General features: G+C 43.1%; 1 protein-coding gene across 3 annotated transcripts; it reads right to left on the bottom strand.

Moving 5' to 3' along the window:
• Window positions 1-98: 98 nt before the first annotated feature.
• Window positions 99-20,022, bottom strand: gar1 (GAR1 homolog, ribonucleoprotein). Of its 3 annotated transcripts, none has more exons than XM_063045012.1 (7): window positions 19,671-20,022; window positions 15,599-15,757; window positions 13,555-13,709; window positions 12,468-12,527; window positions 7,262-7,412; window positions 4,523-4,594; window positions 99-2,273 (listed from the first exon to the last, which is right to left on the bottom strand). In XM_063045012.1, the coding sequence occupies exons 2-7, from the start codon at window positions 15,741-15,743 to the stop codon at window positions 2,257-2,259; spliced, it is 600 nt and encodes a 199-aa protein (XP_062901082.1). In that variant the 5' UTR covers window positions 15,744-15,757; window positions 19,671-20,022; the 3' UTR covers window positions 99-2,256. The 3 variants fall into 3 exon arrangements, with proteins under 3 accessions (XP_062901082.1, XP_062901083.1, XP_062901084.1); XM_063045013.1 differs by having other exon boundaries at window positions 19,732-20,022; XM_063045014.1 differs by having other exon boundaries at window positions 19,807-20,022.
• Between the last annotated feature and the right edge of the window lie 1,431 nt (window positions 20,023-21,453).

Genomic DNA, 21,453 nt, shown 5'->3' with positions numbered 1-21,453 from the left:
ACAAACACATTCTGAAAGTTTAAGTAACCTTCTCTACAAAACGACTAGGATTCTTTGTGGAAAATAATGAAGAGGTTGGAGTTCATTGAACAAGAGTAAGTAGTTTATTAGATGTGAACCCACCTCCAAGCTCCACATGATGATGGCTCAAGCTAACAGAGAACCTTACATCAGGGTAGAAAAAGGTACAAAACTGCAAATTATCCAGCAAATAATAATGCTGCTCATTTGCAACATTAGCTTTTGCAGAATTGGCCACGATCACAAAACCCAATGAAGAGTATTTGACCAGAAATATGGTCAATATATTATTGACCAAAATATATTTTCATTTTTGAAAAGAATATGAATTTGGCATACCTTACTGTTCCTCTCTACTGGTGCATTAATATCAAAAATAAACTAAGTTAAAGACATTTTCACATATTGTTGGAATTTAAGTTATTCATTATTAGTAACTATAGCATAATCAACAAAAACTTTGGAGTTTCAATTTACAGCAGCTGCAGGCTGTAAATCAAAGTAATTCCATCTTAAAGGAACAGTTACCACGTGATTTAGTCATATGCCACCCAAACCTACAATTTAATTTGGAATGTCATTTATTCAAGATCCAGAAAATCCCGCTAATACTTTCGTGGGTCAAAAGCCTTTGTTCATCGAAATAGGAAGCGAGAAGGACCTGGATCAATTCCCAAGAAACATTGGATTAATTAGTCTTTCACAAAAGAATACAGGAAAAAAGGACAAAAATTTACAAATACTTTAAGAATTGTATTTTGCTCCTAGTTGGCAGGAATATCGGCTTACTATTGCGTAGCATAAGGCTACTTATATTCTTGTTGACTTTCATAGAATGTTTTTTTTAAACTTAATTTCTGCCAATGATGTTCAACTAATTTAGAGGCCTAAAGGGTAATGATACACATCTAGCTGCCAAAGAACTTGCCCAATAGGGTAAGCAGCTTTCTGTCTCAGGCATAATACCCAAAGTTTATTGGACTTTGGACTTCAAAGCAAAGATGTAGAAAATTAAATGGGGATTGAAACTCATCCAGGAGAGCAAGGAATTACAAGAGTGTATCAGTGGAAAACAAAGTCACTTCTGGTTCTAGTTTTGTTTTAAATCTCCATCAACTACCTAAATTTTAAAATTGATTAACCATTACAAGGAGAGATATTCTGATTTCGCCTAAATTCAAAGGCTATTGAAAATCATCCAGGCATAGCTCCTGCCAATCAGAAAAAGCAAATTCTTCTTTGGTCATTTAAATCCATTCACAGCATTGAGAGAAATTTTAAATTTGGGACCAATTGCAATGCCAATATGCAATTTTTTTTTTCCAGAACACATTTTGTAAGATTTCCACTTGGGTGGCTGAAAATTCATTTTGAAAAGATCCTGAACTATCAGTATGGTGTCAGAGATTCTCCCTGTTCCCCTGGATTAAAACAGTTGAAAATTCACCGACCAATGGCAGGGTGAACCTATCTATCACATAGCATTTACAGTGAAGGAGGCAGTCAGCCCATTACATATGTGCTAGCTCAGAGCAATACCTTCAACTGCTTTCAATGCATCCTATTCTCGTGATATCCCAAATTCGGCCACTAACCAACACAATTAAGGGCAATTTACACTGGCAACATAACCTGCCAAACTGCATGGGTCTGGAATAGGAGGAAACCAGAGTACCCCAGGGAAAACTCCACAAAGACAGCAATGGATGCCAGAACTGAGTCAAAGTTGTTAAGAGTTATGAGGAGGCAGCTTCACCAGACGAACTGTTACTTTACACAAGTGCTGTACCAATGATTATTTGCATGCTGGAATTACTTTGAACATGGTCTCAGTCAGTTCACTCCTCGAGGAAAAATCTACACAAAAATCCTGGTAGTAACATTTATTTTAAAACAAATTTTGCTGAACCAATATCATGATACTTTGTAAATCAAGTACTTTTATACCTGTAGAACATTATAAAATTTAATTCAAACCATTGACTACATTTGTACTTTTTTTTTTACACACAAACAGGTTCAGAACTTGTTGAACTAGAATAGAAATTACATACAAAGGACCATCAAATACATCCAAATTAATTAGTACTATGCAAATACAAAAATTGATGCTGGTCTTAAAATATACTTCAGTTTGGTACAGTCCATAAATGCAAACACATGACTTGCACAAAGAACAAAGAATATGTTTGGAAGTTGCGGGGTGCTTGCTGCCAGAATCTTAAATATCCACCTTCACCTTCCTCCACGACCTAATAGGGAGGATAAAAGGATACAGATTAAAAGTTCAATTGGTCAACAAGCAACGCATGATATAAAGCTACAAATATACACTTGTACACAGATTTAGGCTTGGCTGAAAACCTGGTAAAATTTAGCCGATATGGTTCAAGAGACACTATGGAATTGGGCGAAAGCATGAACTGCTGGATCTTAAAATGACTTTAATAGCCTACTTCATTTTTGCCATCTTCACTTTTATTCGCACCATACATAAACAAAGGTTACCATTGCAAGGACGATAAAAAGTGGGTGACCATATACAACTACACATCCAAATAATATCACCCCTTCGCAATGTAGTTACTTAACAAAGAAAGCTTGATACCAAAGTACACAGGAAGATACTTAAATGTTTAATCAAAATGAAAGGTGTTAATGAGTATATTAAAAAGAGAAAAAGATGCAGAGGGGAAAGAATTCCGAAGCTTCAGAACTTGCTAGCTGAAACATGGCTGCCAACACTGAAACAATCCATCACAGGTAAAACCATCTCCACCATTCAGCACATCGACAAAGTGTTGTTGCAGAAATGCAGCTTGCTCAAGGACCCCCCTCACCCCACCAACCACCACCATCCAGGCCATGCTCTCTTCTCACTGCTGCCATCAGGAAGGAGGTGCTGGAGCCTCAGGACCCACACTACCGGTTTCAGGAACAGTAATTTCCCCTCAACCATCAGGCTGCTGAACCAGAGGGAATAACCTTACTCACCCCATCGCTGAACTGTTCCCAAAGCCAATGGACTCACTTTCAAGAACTCATCTCAAGTTCTTGATATTTAGTGCTTACTTAATTATTACTATTATTTTCTTTTGGTATCTGCACAGTTTGTCGTCTTTTGCACACTGGTTGACCCCCCCCCCCCGTCTTGTTGGTGTGTTGTCTCATTGATTCCATTGTAGTTACCACAAATGCCCACAAGAAAGTAGATCTCAGGGTTGTATATAGTGATATATATGTACTTCGATAATAAATTTACTTTGAACAATTAAGGTTGGGGAATTTCAAGGGGTCAGAACTAGAGGACTGCAGCAATGGCAGAGGACAATAGGGTTCAAAGTATCAACTGAAACACAAAACAGCAAGTTAGATTAAAGCTATTTCAAAATTGGCGGGAATTTCTAAATCAAGATACTGCTGAAAGGTACCAAGACCAGTGAGTGCAGGAAGATAGATGGATGTGGTGGTGAAGATTTGGACAAATAACCAGATTTCAGGAAAAATTCAAATAAAGTTAGATATACAGAAAATCTGAAATGAGCAAGGAGTACACTAGGATAACTGTGACACAATCACGGTTCTGGCAGCCAATGGATTGCACCTGGTTACACTTGGGCAATTTTACAAGAACAGCTTTTTGCAGTTTTGAAGCATTCAGCAGGTCCAGCAGCACTAACAGGGAGAGAAGTAATGTCATGCATCGAACTGGAGAAGGGAGAATAATATATGCATGTTTTAAATTGCAGAAATGGGGGTAGGGGTGAAAAGCACAGAAAGAATATCTATACTAAGGGTGAGACCAATAATGTCAAGGTAATAATTACTTTAAAAACTGAACAAAAAAATTGAAAGGGATAGACACAATGAAAATATGGAGTATCAAGAATCATTGGGCTATAATATACCCAGATGTTCCTCAAGCTTACATTAGGCATCATTGGAACAGTGCCAAATTAGAGTAAAATGGAGAATCACAATTAAAAGCCACTGGAAACTCAGTATCACTAAAAATCCACACCACCAGGGCAGACTAGGAGGGGTTGTACGAAGCAGTCAGCAGCAGGAAGCTCAGTACCTTTGGAATGCTGAAAGGGCAGGGGAGAGTGGAATCAAGCTAGGAGGTAGAATTCCATTGGAGATGGCAGAAATCACAGAGGGTGACCAATGAATGTAAGACAAGAACAAGAGGAACACTTCACTTGCTCTGTCTAGGAATGGGTGAGAGCGGAAGCATGAGAAATAGGGAAACATGGTCGAAATCACACCAACAATGGTAGAAAGTCACAGTACAAAACATTGTGAGTATTAAGTCTGACCACCAAACCAGATATGATGGTGACTGAAAACCTGGTAAAATGGAATAGTCCTAGAGGATGTAGGCAGGGATGAACATATAAACAAGTGCATTTCTTGTAAGTCCAAATTTTAAATTTAACTTGTCTAGAAAACACATAAAATGACTGAGGTAATGAAGAATAATTTAAACTTTATAACTTACCTCTAAAGCCACGTCCTCTTCCGCCTCCTCTGCCTCCTCTGAAACCTCCACCTCTGCCTCCTCTGAAAGAACCTGGACAAAAATCAAAAATATAAAGATATATTTTAAAATATTTTACTCACTATCAATACTACCAGATGCAGATATGCAACAATACGGTTTTAAATTTTTTTATTGATTACGATATTTCAATAATGGTACCATTTAAATTTTACAAAAACAAATGAACTTTAAGTAAAACTCCTTCCAACCTATCATTTTAAATTGTGGCAGAAGCATAACTTTACATACAAACCTTCACCTGACAACATTGTTGAAGATACTTGTGTTTCAAATGTTGGGATTTTACATTATCACTGTAAAATATCACTCAGTCAACTTCTAATCAATACTATTTGAAACCAAAAAGTTATCTGAAAGTTATGACTATGCTTTCCCTATTCCCTTTTGCTCATGAACACTTAAATCCATATACAATGAGGAAGTAATCTCATTAAAACCTATTTTCAAAGAACTGTACATTGAATCACTGAACATAATGCTTATCTTTGTGATGGAACTTCATCAGTAAATGTCTAGTACCAGAGGGCATGCACTGAAGGTGGTGGGGGGCGGGGGGGTGGGGGTGTCAGTTCAAGGGGGATGTGAGGGGTGAGTTTTTTTACTCGGAGAGTGATGGATGCCTGGAATGTGCTGCCTGGTACAGCGGTAGAGGCAAATACATTAGGGGCTTTTAAAAGATGTTTAAATAGGCACATGGATGTGAGGAAGATGGAGGGATTTGGGCATTGTGTAGATAGGACGGATTAGTTTTTTAAATTTTTTAGCTGGTTCGACACAACACCGTGGGCGGAAAGGCCTGTTCCTGTGTATTTCTCTTCTATGTTAATACTAAATAAAATTTAATTATATCACCAAATTTAACAATCAAGGCATGGCACATAAAAATAACACACTTCAAATTTACATCCCTGTTAGCTGTTGAAATAGACCTGCCAAAGAAGTTAAAGATACGTTTCCTGGTTTAATGCAAGGTGCCCTATTTGTGAAACATAGCCTAATCACCTAAGCTTCGGCTAGTCTGCTGCTAAGACCCTGTTTCTTAGCACTTATCTTTGGAATTCACAAATTCATTACTTCACCCTCCCTAGCCCTGAGGTAATTCAAAACCCCACTGCTCATGCCTTCATGTACATTATCCCATTCACCTACCACTCCTATGCTGCTGGCCACTACTGGCTTCTAGGCAAGGAAAGTCCACATCCTAGTTTTGAACTCACTCCTCTGCTTCACCTTCATTCTCCCCAGCCGATACAATTTCTCTCAGCTCCAACAACAACACTAAATTACAAGGGAAGGACTTTAGCAATTCCTTTGGCAAAGTCCCTGATGCTGGGTTGGCTTGGAAGGCTAACTCACATGGGATCCGGGGGAAGACAGTGGATTGGATTTGAAATTGGATCAGTTGCAGAAAGTAGAGAGTGATGGTCAAGAGTTGTTTTAAACTGGAGGACTTGGTCTAATGCTGTGCCAGAAGCGTCAGTGCTGCTAACTTTATTGTTTGTAATTTATATTAAATGATTTAGATATGGATGCTTACTAAGTCTGTGCATAAAACTGGTGGATTTGTAGACAGTGTAAAAATTATGAAAAATTAGAGATTAATCTTGATCAGCTAGGCATGTAGCCAAGGATCAGCAAATGGCTTCCAACATAGATAAATGTGAGGTTTTGCACTTTTGCAAATTAAACCAGTGCAGGACTTACCCAAAGTGATGGAAGGGACCTTGGATGCAAGTGCCAGTTCACTGAAAGCGGTGTCACTGCTAGATAGGGTGGGAAAGACGTTTGGCACATGGACTTCATCAGTCAAGGGAGTGAGTGTAGAAGTTAGAGGTTACGTTGCAATTATACAAGACATTTATAAGGCTGCACTTGAAGCAATGTGTGCAGTTTTGGTCACCCTGTTGTAAGAAAGATATTATTTAACTAGAAAGAACGCAGACAAGATTTACCAAGGATATTGCCCGGGGGGGGGGCGGCCTGAACTACAATGAGAGGCTTTGCATACTAGGACTTTACTCCCTGAAACATAGGTTTAGGCGTGACTTCAGAGGTATTAAGATTATAAGGGGCACGGAAGGGTGAAAGCACATAGTAGCCTCTCCCTGGGGAAAAATACTTAAAACAGAAAGTCATAGGTTTCAGATGAGAGGCAAGGGATTTAAGAGGGACATCAAGTGCAGCTTCTTCATGCAAAGTCTGGTGTATTTGTAATGAGCTGCCAGAATTAGAGGTTAAGGCAGGCATGTTAGCAACATTCGAAAGCCATCTAGACATGTGCATGGACAGGAGAGGTTTAGAGGGCTATGGGGCAAATAGGACCAACTCACTGGGCAATGCAGTCAGCATCGATGCATTGGGCCAAAGGGCCAGTTTCCAAGCTGTATGACTCTACATTGGCACTCATCCATTTCTAGCCTCTTATCCCTTATTTTAGTCAATTAGGGGACATGCCCTCTGCTTTGCAGGTATTAATCTCTGAAATTCACTCCCTGGGTCTCTCCGTCTTCCTACTCTTCTCTTTTTTATGACATTCATTATAACTTACTTCTATGGCCATCAAATATTGTTTGCTAACACCGCTGTGAAGTGCCATGTTGTATACACAACACTAAAAAAAGAGGGCTTGCATAGATACAGTGCTGATCCTATTCAATCAATGGAATAGTTTCTTACCACCTCTGCTGCCGCCGCCGCCACCACCACCACCTCGGAAACCGCGTCCACCTCGCCCTCCACCACGAGCTCCCCTCGCCTGACCTCTTGCACCAGGTGGTCGTGGCAAAAATCGCTGAAGCGGGAGTAGTTTTGCTGGATCAATGTAAAACTGGAAGGGGGAAAGAAAAGGAAATAAATCCAAGCATACTCAAGTCAGTTAGCTTCACATAAGAAAGTCATTCATTGTGCTCCAAGAAAAAGATGGATTAACAACCATGTGGCTACTCTTACATGCATGACTGTAAAATGTATGAACTGAGCTAGGTGCTTGCATGCTACTGTGTGACTTTCTCAAAAGAAGGATTTTGTCTCCCAGCCACGCCTGTCAAATAATCCATTGTTTGATCCAGGACATTGCACTCATTGGTAGAGAAGTTTGAAAAAGATAAGTGTCTCTCCACTAAGAACAACCTTTCCCTCAATGGCCTCAAAACAAGAGAACTGGTCATTGACTTCAGGAAGGGGAGGGGCTGGTGGGAGGGCAGTACATGCCCTGTCTACGTCAAGAGTGTTGAGATTGAGGGGGTTGAAAGCTTCAAGTTCCGAGGAGTGAACATCACCAATAGCCTACCCTGGTCTAATCAGGTTGACTTCACCATGTCACAGCTATGAAAACTCACCAGTGCCTCTGCTTCCTCAGAAGGCTGAAGAAATCTGGCAGGTCCCAGCAACCCTTATTCATTTTTATCAATGCACCACAGGAAGCATTCTGCATGGATGCATAATGGGTAAGAACCAGCAGAGAGTTGTGGACACGACTCAGCACATCACAGAAACCAGCCTCCCTATGGACTTTATATTTCTCGCTGCCTCAATAAAATAGCCAACATAACACAAGCTTCCCTGTTATGATCTAGTACTTTACTGTATATCTGCTTTGCACTTATTCTGCATTTAGTTTTTCCTCAATGCACTGTGATGAATTGAACGGTATGATCAGTATGCAAGACAAGATTTTCATAGGTACGAGTGAGAATTATAAACCAATACCACGTTCTTTTTCTTCTTGACAAAATTCACCACTTCCTTTTGACATCCAAGCTCCCTTATCTGGTCATCCTTGTCCTTCCTTTTTACTAGAACTTAGCTGTCTTGCACTCTGCACAGTTTACCTGTAACCCCCTCCACACGTCAGATCAAATTTGCCCAAGAACTGTTCGTTCCAATAACTCTTCCTAGCTCCAGCCTATCATCTTGTGATTTGCCCTGCAAAATGTAATACTCTCCAGCAAGGTCCACACTCATCCTTATCTACAGCCATCTTAAAACATATGGAGCCGTGGTCGCTGCTCCACAAATGTTCTCCCACTGAAGGGTGAGTCACCTGGCTAGGCTCACTTCTAAACACTCGGTCCAGTATGAATCCTACATACTAATTCATACTAATTTAAGAAACTCCTGGATGTACCAAACAAATTCTGCTCCAATTAAACCTCTTGCACTAAGGAGGTCCCTGTCAATATTGGAGAGGTTGAAGACAACCATGACAACAACCCTGTTCTTTGTACACTTTTTTCTAATCTGCCTGCCTATCTGTTCTTCAATGTCCTGGTGGCTGGGGAGGGGTGGAGTTCCACAGAGTTAGCCCACAGGATGCCCATTTTTCAAATGCTTAAAAGTCTTCACTGCAGGCACAGCAATTTAGCACATGGCAGCAGTTTGGAGAGTTTGAACATTACACAATATAAATTTCTATTTGATGTTATAAACTGACAAAAGTTTAATTAATAATCTTGTGGTTAAAGGGCTTCAAGGAAGAAAATAATCATAACATGATCAATTTTACAAAACTAAGAGTTATTTTGTTCAATCAAAAACCAGATTTGTAAATCTAAACAAATTGTGAAAGCACAAGGCACAAAGTAGTTCCAATACACAAATAAACGACATAAAAAGGTGGGACCATGGAGATGGAATGGCCAACAACAAATATATGTATAAAACATATAAGCACAACATTGAAAATGAAAGGTGCTCCAACCACAGCTAACAAGAAATGTAAAGGCTGATGCTAAAGATACATAATTTTGCCAAAACGAAGAGAAAACTTAGGAATGCAAAAATATAAATTAAGCAAAGGACCAAAAGCATTGGTATGGCCAGGGAAGTACAATAAGAGAAATCAAATGGGAAAAAAAGGTCAATAGCTTCCATATAAGTGAAAAAAATTTAGAAGTTAATTTGAGTCCTTTATAGGCCAAGGAGAAATTGTACTGCAGATCACCAAGTACACATTTTATAGTTTTTTTTGCAGCAAGTAAAAGGTAGTGCCTGTCAATAAAGAGGCAGAGGAAGAATAAAACCCCAGAAATTAATTAATAGCTGATAAATCTCTACAACCTGATGATTCACACAGGTTGGAAGGTAGAAAATATAACCCTGCTATTTGAAGAGAGGAAGGAGAGAATAGACTGGAATGCAGTTTTACCACAATTATAAAAGGGAAAATTTTGCAATTTATGAAGAAACTATGAACAGGGTGCTTGGAATGAACATGGATCTTGAGAGGGAATTCATATTTCACTTATTTCTTTAAGGAATATTACTGGCTATGACTTGCAGAATAACTACAAAGGATGAGGTACATTTGGACTTTGAGGGTCTTTGATGAAGGAAAGGAAAGGAAATTGCCTTTTAAACTCATGAGAGAGCATAGGCCACCAACTTTTTGTTGTTGATGTTTCTGTAGCAGGCAACTTCTTTTTTACGACATCGAGTTGCTAGCTTGACGCTCAACCTAGCACGGATGGAAAGTGTACCTGGGGAGCCAGCTGGGTTTGAACTCGGGAGACTTTGCTCCAAAGTCTGGCGCTGATGCCACTATGCCACCAGCCAGCTTTGATGAAGGTACCATGCAAAACAAAACAAACAAAATTTGAAAACATAGATTGGAGGAGTCAATAGTGTCACAAAACACGGAAATAGGGCCTTCAGCTCAATGAGACCACGGACCATCGAGCAAATTTGCTGATGACACAAAGATTGGGGATGTTGTGGATAGTGTGGAGGTTCTGTCAGAGGCTACAGTGGGACATTGATAGGATGCAAAACTAGGCTAAGAAGTGGCAGATGGAATTCAACTCAGTTAAGTGTGAGGTGGTTCATATTGGTAGGTCAAATATGATGGCAGAATATTTTCGCCAAAGGAGGGCGGGAGGAGAGAGAGCAGTGCGCCGCGTGTGCGCGGCCCTCCGGTGAAAAACGATATCGTACCCGTTAAATAGGGGCCGTGGACAATTCTGATTTGATGGAGACAGACGTGAAAGCACAGAGGAACATCTGGAAAAATTTCTGAAACGGCAGTTCGCTGCTGTCGTTACTGCATGATTGGGAATCTTTCGGAGGGAAGGCCTCAAAATCTCCAGCTTTGCCTGCTGTTGGCGACCGAGATGGAGGTCGAATCGTTCGGATAGAGATGGTGCTCAGTACTCAGTGTCGGAAAGCTGATCAGAGCTCAAAGTTTTCGGACGACTCAAGACTCGGACCGTGGTCAGGTATGGCAGGGAGAGTTTTTCTTCCTTCTCCTGTCTGCGTGAGATGTGGGACATTTGAGAGACTTTGAACTTTTACTGTGCTCATGGACTTCTTCATCAAGTTATGGTATTGTTGCACTGTTGTAACTATATGTTATAATTATGTGGTTTAGTTAGTTTTTTTCAGTCTTGGTCTGTCCTGTGTTTTGTGATATCACACCGGAGGAAATATTGTATTATTTCTTAATGCATGCATTACTAAATGACAATAAAAGAGGACTGTATGTCTTCATAATCTAATGTAGTATTAATGGTAAGACTCTTGGCAGCGTGTTGGATCAGAGGGATCTTGGGGTCCGAGTCCATAGGACATTCAAAGCTGCTGCGCAGGTTGACTCTGGTTAAGAAAGTATACCGTGCATTGGCCTTCATCAATTGTGGAATTGAGTTTAGGAGCCGAGAGGTAATGTTGCAGCTGTATAGGACCCTGGTCAGACCCTACTTAGAGTACTCTGCTCAGTTCTGGTCACCTCACTACAGAAAGGATGTGGAAACCATAGAAAGGGTGCAGAGGAGATTTACAAGGATGTTGCCTGGATTGGAGAGCATGCCTTATGAGAATAGGTTGAATGAACTCAGCCTTTTCTCCTTGGAGCGACAGAGGATGAGAGGTGACCTGATAGAGGCGTATAAGATGATGAGAGGCATTGATCATGTGGATAGTCAGAGGCTTTTAGCTGTAATGGCTAGCATGAGAGGGCAAAGTATTAAGGTGCTTGGAAGTAGGTACAGAGGTGGTGTCAGGAGTAGCTTGTTGTTTGTTTGTCTTTTTTACGCAGAGAGTGGCGAATGCATGGAATGGGCTGCCGGCGACAGTGGTGGAGATGGATACAATAGAATCTTTTAAGAGACTTCTGGGTAAACCTAGGTGATTTCTCAGGTAAGAACATGCTCAGCACAGTTTTGTGGGTTGAAGGGCCTGTATTGTGCTATAGGTTTTCTAAGTTTCTATACAGATCACAGTTCTTTCCAGCAAGTACAAGGGTGTGCCAATCTGTACAATCCACAAATATGACCTAGTACCTAAATATCATTTGCTGTAATAACAATTGAACATGATGCTAATCTAAATGGCAGAACACATTTAACTAGAACTGAGAAACACGAATTTTAGGCAGGATATAAGGTTGAAAGAGTGCAGAGAAGGTTTACAAGGATGTTGCCGGGACTTGAGAAACTCAGTTACAGAGAAAGGTTGAATAGGTTAGGACTTTATTCCCTGGAGCATAGAAGAATGAGGGGAGATTTGATAGAGGTATATAAAATTATGATGGGTATAGATAAAGTGAATGCAAGCAGGCTTTTTCCACTGAGGCAAGGGAAGAAAAAAAAAGAGGACACGGGTTAAGGGTGAGGAGGGAAAAGTTTAAAGGGAACATTAGGGGAGGCTTCTTTGGGAGTATGGAATGAGCTGCCAGACGAGGTGGTAAATGCGGGTTCTTTTTTAACATTTAAGAATAAATTGGACAGATACATGGATGGGAGATGTATGGAGGGATATGGTCCGTGTGCAGGTCAGTGGGACCAGGCAGAAAATGGTTCGGCACAGCCAAGAAGGACCAAAAGGCCTGTTTCTGTGCTATAGTTTTTCTATGGTTTCAGAGAATTAACATTTTCACAATGAAACTTGCCTTCTGCGGTCGCTTAAAGGAACTGGCACTCATGTTCTCTGATAATTTAACTGAAAAATACTGAAATCATTTCAGTTAAGGAAAAATTAGCTGATATTTATTAACCATTTTACACAAAAACAGGATGCGTTTACCATGGAAATGGAATTTTAAAATAAATACAGTTCATGTTATTTTGATCGTGATCAGTGGAATTGCATAGATGTTTAATTTTCACTCAGTACCAAAATGTAATCAAGCCCAAAGCTATAAATTCCCCCATAATGCTGTCCTTCCGAGGAAAAGAAGGTACTGATATGCCTAATTAAACAAAATTGTAAGTGAGCATGTCAAAGTTATAAAGATCACAACTTTGTGAAAATACAAGAAAGCAACAATATAACTTTGATTTGCACTTCAATGCCAAGTAATATTAAAGAAACTCAAATTTCAGATTTTCTCGTGAACAATTAACAATCATTCAATTTCCCACTGCCTTGAAAAGCACAGCACCTCATTGTACATAATGTGCACAGCTGGAATGACTGTTAAATCCCATCTTTCACAGCATTTGTCTTCTTCATACATTAGAATAAAAGGCTGAACAGTGTCATTCTTGATAGTGCAATGCCACCTAGCCTTAAACTAACACTATTTTGACCTCCCTCCCACAGATGGAATAGTCTGAGTAAAAGTTAGTGGGATGGCTGTGGATTTGGATTGGATGAACGAGGAAGAGTCTAAGACATGGATGCGGCTCTTCGGCACATTCGTAATCGCACTCTGAACAGAGTGCACAAATGAAAGGAAAAATCAAAGGCTGCTTTGCAAAAAGCTGTGTTCAGTGCAGTTGTTCAGTAAGAACTTGCTGTGAACTGCAGAATATGAAGCATACTTTGGAATTTCTCATCTGTAATTAATTGTATATTTTCATAAGGATCTATACCCACATCCCAGCTACTGTGTAGCCAGGTACCTCGGTGTTTTCATACCGTGGGTACACCTGAAAGCAAGACAAGTTATCAAAAGAACATGTTGGTTAGTATACTGAGTTCAAGAATCTCCTCCTAGTTCAGGCACTTCCCAACAGTAACTCAAAAAAGGATACAAAATTTCTAAGCTGTCCGAATATTTCATCAACTTTGCCGATTTGTTCTTTGTTTTCCAAGTACACTGGCGCATTGAAATAAGGGACTTTATTTTCTTCTGAGGTGCACTTGCAAATAATGTCGTCTTCACACGGATGCATGAAATGTCCCAGTTCTAGACAAAGATAGCAAAGAGTTAAAAATGGGCATCACCACATTTAATCTGCACATCAAAAATCAATAACCATATCTGGAAATGCTCTCTCTGCATCGTGTTAATTTTCCATTTGAATCTCAGTCCAAGGGATGAAAACCAGCTGAATAACTACACCACACAGATCTCCCAACTACATCTGTTGATTTTTGAAAGGATTTTTAAACAACTTAAAATACAGGAAATCCAAACTAGGTCTAACACTTCAGAAAGACATCACGGATTAATGTGATTAAAAGGGTTGGAATCAATCCAAATTTAATCATCCGATAGAATACAAAATATTTTCAATCTCATATGCATAAACAGGCTATTCCACCAAGGTCTACACAAGCAATAAGATACTCGCAGTGTTTATCTTTCTGCAGTACGTTACTATTGTTAGCAAAAGCAATGACTAAAAAAAAACAGTATCCTTGCTGTAACCAAGAACAGAATACATGCACAATGACCGTTAGATATATGAGATTCCGCAGATGCTGGAAATCTTAATCAATACACACTAACTGCTGGAGGAACTCAAGCAGCATCTATAAGGGAAATGCACAGTCGACAGTTCAGGCCGAAAACATTCACCCAGGACTGAATAGGGAGGGGGTCAAACGCTAGAATAAAAGGGTGGGAGGAAGGGGAGGAGCACACGCTAGGAGGTGACAGGTGAGGGGGAAGGTAGGGGAATGAGAAGCCTGGAGATGATAGGAGGAAAAAAGAAAAATCTAATGCAGTGGTCCCCAACCACCGGGCTGCAAAGCATGTGCTACTGGGCTGCGAGGAAATGATATAATTTGGCGATAGGAAATGATGAGTCAGCTGCACCTTTCCTCATTCCCTGTTTGTCACACACTGTTAAACTTCAACACCCCCTGCCCAGAGAAAGACAAGAAAAAACACTAAACATGCAAACAATAAAAGCAAATTAAATCCAGACAGCGGAATCCCAGAGCAGCCGGAATAGGTCCATAGCCAGTCTCAGTTCATCACGCAGGGGGGCAAGTCGCCACCAAGTGTGAGCAATCTTCCAGCCTCAGCGTCGCGGACAGAGGACTGAACAGGTCATCAGGTTTTAGATCACTGAGACGGAATAGGAGGTGCTGCTCCTCCCACCTGCCTCTCACCTCATCGTGGCAGAAGCGGAGGCCACGGAAAGGTATCAGTGTGTGAATGGCAAGTATTATTGAAATGGACGGCCACCGGGAGATCCTGGCTTGTTTGACAATGGAGTGATGGAGCTCAACAAAGCAGCCCCCAATTTGCATTGGCTCTTACCGACGTAGTGGAGGCCACACTGGGTGCAATTAGCGCAATAAATGTCCCGATAGACTCACAGGGAAAGTGACGCCTCACCTGGAAGGACTGTTTAGAGCCCTGAATGGTGTTAAGATAGGAGGAATAAGGGCAACTGCAGCATTAATCACGACTACAGTGATAAGTACCAGAACGGAGATGAATAGGGAGGGATGACTGGACAAGGGAGTTGCTGAGGGAGCAACCCCTGTGGGAAGGTAGGGGTGTGGAGGGAAATATGAGCCAAGTGATGGGATCCCGTTGGAGACAGCAGAAGCTGCAGAGACTCATGGACTGTGGGTGTGGACAAGGGGAACCCTATCTCTGTTAGTTCCATTGTATGCATTCCTCCCTGTTATGCAGCATTTATGTTATTTCAGTAACAATCACCGATCAGTTGTCAACATCTTTAGCCAGCCAGCTCCCGACAGTGAAGCTCTTTTCTTTGAAAGTGGACAAATAACATAGCTGCTGAGGTAGTTGAAATATTTATCTGAATGACAGTTACAATGAGCTCTTGTTTTAGGACAATGTGGCTTTAAACAAATCCATTCTTTCTTACATACCTACTACTCTCTCAGGTGGCCCCTGATCAAATGTTCTATTGAAGCTTCCTCGCCCACCTCCTCGGTACCCACCACCACCGCCACGTCCTCTTCCTCCACCAAAGCCACCACCTCTTCCACCGCCTCTACCCCCACGAAAAGACATTTCAATTCAAATCTCTGAAAAATACATTAAATTAGTGAATACAAATTGGTTCTCTTCACTGAAACACAGAAACAAAGCATGCAATGCAAAGCAACACACACACACACACACACACACACACACACACAACGCTGAAGGAGCTCAGCAGGTGAGGCAAAAAAGAGTGACGTCACCGTTTCAGGCCGAGACCACTCATCAGGAATGGAAATGCAAAGGAGGAATCTATAAAGCATACAATATTACATCTGGGATTTACAATTCACCATCACTGAAACATAGTGAGATCTTGCACCACCAAATTTAATTTATTTTCCACTGCTTGATCGGTAAGAAACAAGCAAATTCACCAAATTCTGTCCTTCCAAATAACAGAATTATTCATCAAAGAGATGATCCCTCCGCCACAGGACCATGAGGAAATGTAATTAGAATAATACAGTACAAAGGTGCTGGATGTTTCTGACCATCTAAAACAGGGGTTCCCAACCTTTTTTATGCCATGGACCAATATCATTAAGCAAAGGGTCTGTGGACCCCAAGTTGGGAACCCCTGATCTAAAATGACTAGGTCCTGTATAGCATCAAACAGCAACACATTAAGGGTCACATTCAGATTTCATGAAGTATTGCAATAAATAGTAATGGAAAATAGATGCAACCTCTAAGTCAATACCTTCACTTGAATCCAGACATCAAATGTAAGGTGTCATGAATTTATAACAAAAATTTTAGAAGGTGTCTCTAGCCTTCTTTCCTCTGCCTCTCAGCAGTAGGGACCCACTTGGATCCAACTTCTGCTCAACACAGAAAATAGAAGAGCACAAGGAGAGAGGTGTTATTGGAGACCAGCCAGTCCCTCAAGTCTGCCCAGCCAGGGTGTGATGCTGGCTAGTTGGCCTCAGTTCTCTGCTCTTCTTCTAATAGTTCCACATGGCCCACGATTCCCTAATCTTTCAGGAATTTAGCTACAGTAAAAGTTCAAAATAAGAAAAATAAATAAATCAGGAATCAGTTTGTTCAGGAAAAGCTGGCTCACTCATTAGCACACCACGATTCTATATCTCAGAGCCTTACTATCTGCAGGTTGGCATTTTGCAAGTTTCACTTGGACAATACGTAGGCATGGGGCAGGACTCTGGAACACCGTGTATCACAATATAGGGATAGCTTTGGAGCCCGAGCCGGGAGCTGGAATTTGGCCCGTGGCCCTGGTGTGCAGCCCACGACAGGGTCCAGAGTGCTTATCTTTTCAGAATCAGCTTTATTATCATGGACATATGACGTGAATTTGTTGCTTTTGCAGCAGCAGTACAGACGCCCCCTCGTCACCATCTGAGATTCTACCAACTAAAGGACCATCAATGGCAAATTTATAGATGGCATTCAAGCTGTGCTTAGCTACACAGCCATGAGTGGAGAGAAAGTGTGGCTGTGGGCTAAGCATCCATCCTTGAGGATGAACCTGTTGATAATCAGCGAGATCACGAGGGGTCACTGGGAAAAATATACCAGTGTATTTAATGTATCAAAAAGAAAACTCTGCAGCAACAGGAGCAACATCCAGACGGCTGGAAATTGTGCAAGTCTGGCAAAAAAAATTGTGGGTGCCGGATCAGTTTCACTAAACTTTCTCTTTACATACACTCAACCCTTCAGAGTAGAAAATTCTAAAGATTCACCACTCTCTGGCAGAAGAGAATATAGACAGTTCAATTTTAAATTTCGACAACCCTTGTTCAAGACGCTTTTGGTGAAGTCAGCTCTTTGGTGTCAACCCGCTGACTATTACGCTTTAAGTGCTATTATCACTAATTTTCCTAAAACCTAAAGTATACAAACTAACACATTTCAGCCATTCATGCCAGGACAAACTTCTCAGCCCATTTTATGCCAATTCGCAAAAACATCCTATCAATGGGAAATAAGTATTCCATTTATTTCGCTGTAACCCATTCTCTCTCACATGCCCAGCAACAACAACTAGTTCTTGCACCCACTGTAACCAACAGCAGTCAATCCATGGAACAAACCCATCAATTCCCTAATACTTGGTGATTATACCCCCAGAATGCCCCCCAGGGCAGAAGGTAAAGGGATGGAAGACAACCCCCCCCTCAAACCCGGGCCAGAAGGGGGTAGACACTATGCCAGACTCCACCACCCTGGAGCAGAAGGTAAAGGGGTAGATACTGAGCCAGACTCCACCCCTCCCACACCCGGGCAGAGGTAAGAGGGTAGAGACTGTGCCAGACTCTTCCCCCCCCCCCAGGGTAGAAGGTAAGGGGGTTTAACGATGTGCTAGACTCCCCCCGGGGTAGAAGGTAAGGGGGTTTAACACTGTGCTAGACTCCCCCCGGGGTAGAAGGTAAGGAGGTTTAACGATGTGCTAGACTCCCCCCGGGGTAGAAGGTAAGGGGGTTTAACGATGTGCTAGATCCCCCCCGGGGTAGAAGGTAAGGGGGTTTAACACTGTGCTAGACTGCCCCCGGGGCAGAAGGTAAGGGGGTTTAACGATGTGCTAGACTCCCCCCGGGGTAGAAGGTAAGGGGGTTTAACGATGTGCTAGACTCCCCCCGGGGTAGAAGGTAAGGGGGTTTAACAATGTGCTAGACTCCCCCCGGGGTAGAAGGTAAGGGGGTTTAACGATGTGCTAGATCCCCCCCGGGGTAGAAGGTAAGGGGGTTTAACGATGTGCTAGACTCCCCCCGGGGTAGAAGGTAAGGGGGTTTAACGATGTGCTAGACTCCCCCCGGGGTAGAAGGTAAGGGGGTTTAACGATGTGCTAGACTGTCCCCGGGGCAGAAGGTAAGGGGGTTTAACGATGTGCTAGATCCCCCCCGGGGCAGAAGTAAGGGGGTTTAACGATGTGCTAGATCCCCCCCGGGGTAGAAGGTAAGGGGGTTTAACACTGTGCTAGACTGCCCCCGGGGCAGAAGGTAAGGGGGTTTAACGATGTGCTAGACTCCCCCCGGGGTAGAAGGTAAGGGGGTTTAACGATGTGCTAGACTCCCCCCGGGGTAGAAGGTAAGGGGGTTTAACGATGTGCTAGACTCCCCCCGGGGTAGAAGGTAAGGGGGTTTAACGATGTGCTAGACTCCCCCCGGGGTAGAAGGTAAGGGGGTTTAACGATGTGCTAGACTCCCCCCGGGGTAGAAGGTAAGGGGGTTTAACGATGTGCTAGACTCCCCCCGGGGTAGAAGGTAAGGGGGTTTAACGATGTGCTAGACTCCCCCCGGGGTAGAAGGTAAGGGGGTTTAACGATGTGCTAGACTCCCCCCGGGGTAGAAGGTAAGGGGGTTTAACGATGTGCTAGACTGTCCCCGGGGCAGAAGGTAAGGGGGTTTAACGATGTGCTAGATCCCCCCCGGGGCAGAAGTAAGGGGGTTTAACGATGTGCTAGATCCCCCCCGGGGTAGAAGGTAAGGGGGTTTAACGATGTGCTAGACTCCCCCCGGGGTAGAAGGTAAGGGGGTTTAACGATGTGCTAGACTCCCCCCGGGGTAGAAGGTAAGGGGGTTTAACGATGTGCTAGACTCCCCCCGGGGTAGAAGGTAAGGGGGTTTAACGATGTGCTAGACTCCCCCCGGGGTAGAAGGTAAGGGGGTTTAACGATGTGCTAGACTCCCCCCGGGGTAGAAGGTAAGGGGGTTTAACGATGTGCTAGACTGTCCCCGGGGCAGAAGGTAAGGGGGTTTAACGATGTGCTAGATCCCCCCCGGGGCAGAAGTAAGGGGGTTTAACGATGTGCTAGATCCCCCCCGGGGTAGAAGGTAAGGGGGTTTAACGATGTGCTAGATCCCCCCCGGGGCAGAAGGTAAGAGGGTAAAGACTACCAGGCAAACCCCACCACCCTCCCCCAGCCCTGGGTCACTGCCCTCTCAACACGCCTGGTCACGATGATCAGCAGTATAAAACAAGTCCACTTACTGCTACTGTCGGAACTAGGAGCAGATCAGTTGATTTGGAAAATAAAAGTTTAATTCCAAACCTCTCCCCCTCAGGTTGTCAAACCGGGACTCGACCACCGCGTTGCTTTTCGCAACTTGCCGTGCCGCACACTCACGTGGTGCACCTTCCGCTACAGGCCGATAGCAGCTAGTTTAAGTGGACACCCTGCAGCGGTAGCCCTTCCTTGGCTGCCGCTCAGAATGCAGGCCCGTCCCGTTCGCTTCCACCTCACAACCGGCTGTTCCACTCGCAGGCTGTACCACTCGGCTGTGGGTGCTTCACGGGGTAGGCCATGTGCACGGTACTTCAGCTCCCAGTGTACAATGCGCGGGTTTCACCCGGAAACGGAAGCAACCACTGTGTGTGGTTGCGCGGATGCAGTGCTTGAGCAGCGGTTCAATAATAAAATGTTTCGTAGTTGCTACGCGGGGAGTGAATGAAAACAGTGCGCGATTGAGAAAGAGTGAGCACTTACTGAGTACGAAAGGTCGGAGAGAAGTTCCAATCACAAACACAAGAAATTCTGTAGATGCTGGAAATCCGAGCAACGCACACAAAATGCTGGAGGAACTCAGCAGCAACTGTGGAAAAATATACAGTGGACGTTTCGGGCCGAGACCCTTCAGCAGGACTGGAGAAAATGATCAGAAGTCAGAGTAAGAAGGTGGGGGTGGAGAAGGGAGGAAGAAACAAGGTGACAGGTGAAACCTGGGGGGGGGGCGGGCGGTGAAGTAAAGAGCTGGGAAGTTGGTGAAAGAGAAGGGGGAGAGGATAGAAGACCATGGAAGAAAGAGAAGGGGGAGGAACACCAGAGGGAGGTGATGGGTAGGCAAGAGATAGGTGAGAAAGGGAAAAGAGTTTGGGGAATGGTGAAGGAGATGGGGGGCATAACTGAAAGTTCAGGAAATCGATGTTCACGCCATCAGGTTGGAGGCTACCCAGACAGAATACAAGGTGTTGTTTCTCCATTCTGAGTGTGGCCTCATTGTGAGAGTAGAGACCGTGAAGTGACATATCGGGATGGGAATTGGAACTAAAATGGGTGACCACTGGGAGATCCCCCTTTTTCTGGCAGACAGAGTGTAGATGCTTGGTGAAGCAGTCTCCCAATCTACATCGGGTCTCACTGATATACAGGAGGCCACACTGGGAGCACTGGACACAGTATATGACCCCAACAAACTCACAGGTGAAGTGTCACCGCATCTGGTTGGGGGCAGGTGTGGCACTTGTTCCGCTTGCAAGGATAAGTTGCAGGAGGGAGATTAGTGGGGAGAGATAAATGGGCAAGGGAGTCGTATAGGGAGCGATCACTGTGGAAAACAGAGAGTGGAGGAGAGGGAAAGATGTGCTTAGTGGTGGGATCCCATTGGAGGTTGCAGAGAATTGTGTGCTGGATGTGGAGGCTGGTAGAGTGGTGAGAATAAGAGGAACCCTATCCCTGGTAGGGTAGCAGGAGGATGGGGTAAGAGCAGACATGTGCGTAATGGAAGAGATGCGATTGAGGGCAGCGTTGATGGTGGAGGGAGGGAAGCCCCTTTCTTTGAAGAAGGAGGATATCTCCTTAGTTCTCCCTCCCCTCCCCCCACCTTTTAACTCTACTCCTTATCTTTTTTTCTTCAGTCCTGCTGAAGGGTTTCAGCCTGAAATGACTACTGTACTCTTTTTCATAAATACTACCTGGTTTGCTGAGTTTCTTCAGCGTTTTGTGTGTGTTGCTCAGAGAAGTTTGCCAATAAAGTGAGAGATCATGTTGTTCCTG

This window comes from Mobula hypostoma, chromosome 4 (assembly GCF_963921235.1).
Source record: "Mobula hypostoma chromosome 4, sMobHyp1.1, whole genome shotgun sequence".
Taxonomy (NCBI): Eukaryota; Metazoa; Chordata; class Chondrichthyes; order Myliobatiformes; family Myliobatidae; genus Mobula; species Mobula hypostoma.
This window is presented reverse-complemented; position numbering and strand designations above follow the sequence as displayed.

What these genes read in the sequence shown, in the direction of transcription:
- gar1 (XM_063045012.1), bottom strand. Translation starts at nt 15,743, where the DNA reads ATGTCTTTTCGTGGGGGTAGAGGCGGTGGAAGAGGTGGTGGCTTTGGT. An exon ending in GCCACCTGAGAGAGTAGTAG is followed by an intron (nt 13,710 to 15,598) that starts GTATGTAAGAAA and finishes ATCTTTGTCTAG; the next exon opens with AACTGGGACATTTCATGCAT. An exon ending in CCTTTAAGCGACCGCAGAAG is followed by an intron (nt 7,413 to 12,467) that starts GCAAGTTTCATT and finishes TCCCCCTTCCAG; the next exon opens with TTTTACATTGATCCAGCAAA.